General features: G+C 47.2%; 1 protein-coding gene across 1 annotated transcript; it reads left to right on the forward strand.

Moving 5' to 3' along the window:
- The first annotated feature begins 339 nt into the window (after nt 1-339).
- On the forward strand, nt 340-1147 carry LOC100997481 (signal transducer CD24-like). The gene has a single exon (XM_003919300.5). The coding sequence runs from the start codon at nt 536-538 to the stop codon at nt 896-898; it is 363 nt and encodes a 120-aa protein (XP_003919349.2). The 5' UTR covers nt 340-535; the 3' UTR covers nt 899-1147.
- Nucleotides 1148-4880: the final 3733 nt, after the last annotated feature.

Consider the following 4880-nt stretch of genomic DNA (forward strand, 5'->3'; position numbering starts at 1 on the left):
TACGCAATTAATCATCTGTAGATCAGAAGAAACAAAACATGGCCTGGCACAGTGTGTGTGTGTGTGTGTGTGTGTATACATATGTGTGTGTGTATATATGTGTATATATATACTGTGTGTGTGTATATACACACAGAGAGAGAGAGAGAGAGTACAATGAGATTTATTATAAGGAAATGACTCATACAGTTATGGAGGCTGCAAAGTCCTGTGATCTGTTATCTGCAGGCTGGAGACCCAGGAAAGCCAGTGATACAGATTTCAGCTTCAGTCCAAAGGCCTGAGAACCAGAAGCACTGATGGTGTAAGTCCCAGTCTAAGGGCCAGAGAAGACCAACATCTCAGCTCAAGCCATTAGGCAGCCCCAGCAAACTAATATAGCCCCATTTAATCCTCCCACCGACCCTGCAAAGTCAATTCATTAGCTCAATTTTATAGGTAAGAAAACTGAGACCTTGCCTGCGCCCGCCTGGAGCCAGCGGTTCTCCAAGCACCCAGCATCCAGCGAGACACGTCACGCACCGACAGAGGGGACATGGGCAGAGCAATGGTGACCAGGCTTGGGCTGGGGCTGCTGCTGCTGGGACTGCTCCTACCCACGCAGATTTATTCCAATCAAACAACTGTTGTAACAGTTTCAAGTAACTCCTCCCAGAGTACTTCGACGGCCCCAAATCCAGCTGATGCCACCACCAAGGCGGTTGGTGGTGCCCTGCAGTCAACAGCCAGTCTCTTCGTGGTCTCACTCTCTCTTCTACATCTCTACTGTCAAAAGACTCAGGCCAAGAAACATCTAAACTTCCCCATCTTCTACACCCAATCCACATGGCGTCTGGAAGTCCAATGTGGCAAGGAAAAACAGGCTTCGTCGAATCTACTAATTCCACACCTTTTATAGACACAGAAAATGTTGAGAATCCCAAATTTGATTGGTTTACAGAACATGTGAGAGGTTTGACTAGATGATGGATGCCAATATTAAATCTGCTGGAGTTTCATATGCAAGATGAAGGAGAGGCAACATCCAAAATAGCTAAGACATGATTTCCTTGAATGTGGCTTAAGAAATATGGACACTTAATACTATCTTGAAAATAAGAATAGAAATAAAGGATGTGATTGTGGAATGGAAGAAAAAAAAAAAAAAGAAAACTGAAACACAGAGAAGTGACATGACTTTCCTCCTCCTCCAGCTCATAAATGGCAGGCTAGGGATGACAGCCCAGGTTTGCTTGACATAGAGACCTCTGGGCTACTCAGAGATTTGACAGAAATGTGGTATACTCCCACTCACCTCCCCTTTCTCCTTGACCTTTGTGAGTTCTCTTGACCTCTTTCTCCGAGTACCCCAGCCCAACCCCAGGCATTGTCAATGACTCCCTGGCACAATTAGCTCTTTGCTTTCACTCAGTTAATTCAGAAATCTTCTGTGCCCTTGTAGAGATGCCCTTCCCTGAAATCCTCACATTTTAGAACCTATATCACCCCAACATCTCCCGCTAGTGTTAATTGGGAGGGATCTCTCCACCACTGTCCCCCTCTAGAGAGCTAGCCAGGGGCCAGGACAACTAGGCAAGCAGGCACTGTACCAGCTGCCCTCACAGCAGTTCACACGTGACATTCTGTTTAATCCTCACAACAAACCTGTGAGTTAGGCATTATTATATCTTCATTTTACAGATGAGAAAACGGAGGCACCACGCAGTAAAGAAACTTCCCTGTGCCAGGCACAGTGGCTCACACCTGTATTCCCAACACCTTGGGAGGCCAAGGCAGGAGCATCTCTTGAGCCCAGGAGTTCAAGGCTGCAGTGAGTCACGATCGCGTCATTGCACTCCAGCCTAAGCGACAGAGGAAGGCCCCTGTCTCCTTAAATAAATAAATAAAAGAAACTTTCCTAATGCCACATAGTTAGTGATACTTGACCTAGACTATGGTCAGAGAAAGCTTCCTTGAGAAGCTTTGAGCTGAAGGAGTAGAAAATAGAAGAATATTGCTATGGTCTGAATGTTTGTGTCCCTTAAGTTTCATACGTTAAAATTTTAACTCCCGAGGTGAAAGGTATTGGGTAGGGGACCTTTGGGAGAGAAACAGATCACGAGGGTTCCTCATGAATGGGATTAGTGCTCATATTGAAGAAGCTCAAGGGAGCTTGTTTGCCCTCCCAGTATGTGAGGACACAGCAAGAAGGCGCCATCTGTGAACAGGAAGAGGGCCCTCACCAGACACCAAATTTGCCAGCACCCTGATCTTGGAGTTCCCAGCCTCTAGAACTGTGAGAAATAAAGTTCTTTTGTTCTATAAGCTACCCGGTCTATGGAATTTTGTTATAGCAGCCCAAATGGACTAAGATGAGTATCATGTGCAAAGGTCCTGCACCAGGAGGGAGCCTGTGTGTTTGAGAGAAGATCATGTGGCTGAAGCAGGGTATGAAGAGAGCTGAGCAAGATGGGGCAGAGGCCAGGCTAGACAAGGCCTTGAAGGCCTCCCTGAAGTTTTAGATCTCTGTTGTAAGAGCAACAGGAAGCCATCAGCTGGTTTTAAACAGAGAAATAATGAGGTGAAGCCATCAGTAGGTTTTAAGCAGTTGGAAAAGATTCTTCTGGGACAGTGTAGATAAATGACTGCATGGAGAGTGAAATGCAGGGAGACCACTAGGGTCCATGGTGGTAATCCAAGCAAGAGACGCTGGTAATGCGGATTAGGACAACAGCAGTAGAGATAGAAGTGAAAATGTAAAGAAGTGGATGCTTTCTTTTTTTTTTTTTTTTTTTGAGACGGAGTCTTGCTCTGTTGCCCAAGCTGGAGTGCAGTGGCGCGATCCTGGCTCACTGCAAGCTCCACCTCCCGGGTTCATGCCATTCTCCTGCCCCAGCCTCCCGAGTAGCTGGGATTACAGGCGCCCGCCACCTCGCCCGGCTCATTTTTTGTATTTTTAGTAGAGACAGGGTTTCACCGTGGTCTCGATCTCCTGACCTTGTGATTCGCCTGCCTCGGCCTCCCAAAGTGCTGGGATTACAGGCGTGAGCCACCGCGCCCGGCCATGAAGTGGATGCTTTCAAGAGCCATGTAAGAGAGAAAATTGGCAGCACTTGGTGACTGGATATGGCTACGGGGTGAGGGAGAGGTTGAGGTCCAGGTTTCTGGCTGGTGCAACTAGCTGGGTGGTACATATTTCACTCAGACAGGGGATGCTGGGCAAAGAAAAGATTTGGGGGAAAGCGTGTTCAGCTTGAGACATGTTGGATTTGAGTAAGACACCAAAGGGGAATTATCCAAAAGACAGTTGGACATGGGAGCTCGAAAGTCAAAACAGAGGTGTGGGCTGGAGGTACGTATTTGGGAGCTGTAACCAGGACCAGCCCATCCACTAAGCACAGTAGAGACATGAGTGCCCTAGTACTTTTAGGGCTGACAAAAATGCTTTAATTCCTGATATGGTTTGGATGTTTGTCCCCACCCAAATCTCATGTCAAATTGCAATCCCCAGTGTTAGAGGTGGGACCTGGTAGCAGGTGATTGGATCATGGGGGTGAACTTCTCATGAATGGTTTGGCACCATCCTCTTGGTGCTATCCTCACAATAGTGAGTGAGTTCTTGCAAGATCTGGTCATTTAAAGGGGTGTGGCACCTCCCCTGCCCTGCCCCGCCCTCTTGCTTCTGCTTTCACCATGTGATAGGCCTGCTCTCCCTTCACCTTCCACCATGATTGGAAGCTTCCCGAGGCCTCCCCAGAAGCAGATACCACTACATTTCCTGTACAGCCTGCAGAAACATGAGCCAATTAAACCTCTTCTCTATTTCTTTTTCATTTTTTTAAAATAATTGAGATGGGATCTTGCCATGTTGCCCAGGCTGGTCTCAAACTCCTGGGCTCAAGTGATCCTCTTGCCTCAGCCTCCCAAAGTACTAGGATTACAGGCATGAGCCACTGTGCCCAGCCAAAACTTCTTTCTTATAAATTACCCAGTCTCAGGTGTTTCTTTCTTCTTTCTTTCTTTCTTTTTTTTTTTTTCTTTGAGACAGGATTTTGCTCTGTCGCCCAGGCTGGAGTGCAGTGGAACAATCTCAGCTCACTGCAACCTCTGCCTCCTGGGTTCAAGCAATCTTCCCATCTCAGCCTCCCCAGTAGCTGAGACTACAGGCACACACCACCACAACAGGCTAATTTTTTATTTTTCTGTAATTTTAGGTAGAGATGAGGTTTCTCTATGTTGCCCAGGCTGGAGGAATTTCTTTCTAGCAGTACAAGAACACTCTAATACAATTCCCTTTAAATCAGAAGAAAAAACAAACTTTTAAGTCAAAGGATTTTTGGCTTGTTTTTGAGACAGAGTCTCGCTTTGTCACCCCCGCTGGAGTGCAGTGGCATGATCCTGGCTCACTGCAATCTCCACCTCCTGTATTCAAGCGATTCTCCTGCCTCAGCCTCCCGAGTAGCTGGAATTACAGGTGCACACCATCACACCCAGCTAATTTTTGTATTTTTAGTAGAGACGGGGTTTCACCATGTTGGCCAGGCTGGTCTCGAACTCCTGACCTCAAGTGATCTACCCGCCTCGGCCTCCCAAAGTGCTGGGATTATAGGCGTGAGCCACTGCACACAGCCTGCTTAAGAGACAGAGTTGCTCTGTCGGCCAGGCTGGGGTGCAGTGGCCTGATAGTAGCTCACTGCAGCCTCAAACTCCTGGGCTTGAGTGACCCTCCTGCCTCAGCCTCCCAAGTAGCTGGGACTACAGGCTTGACTGCGCCTGGCAAAGATGTTTTAATAAATAATATTAATATAATTTATTTTGTGCTAATGCAGTCATAAAATATAATGTTAAAAAAATGTTTACAGGCCGGGCGCAGTGGCTCACGCCTGTAATCCCAGCACTTT

This window comes from Papio anubis, chromosome 1 (genome assembly GCF_008728515.1).
Source record: "Papio anubis isolate 15944 chromosome 1, Panubis1.0, whole genome shotgun sequence".
In the NCBI taxonomy this organism is placed as follows: Eukaryota; Metazoa; Chordata; class Mammalia; order Primates; family Cercopithecidae; genus Papio; species Papio anubis.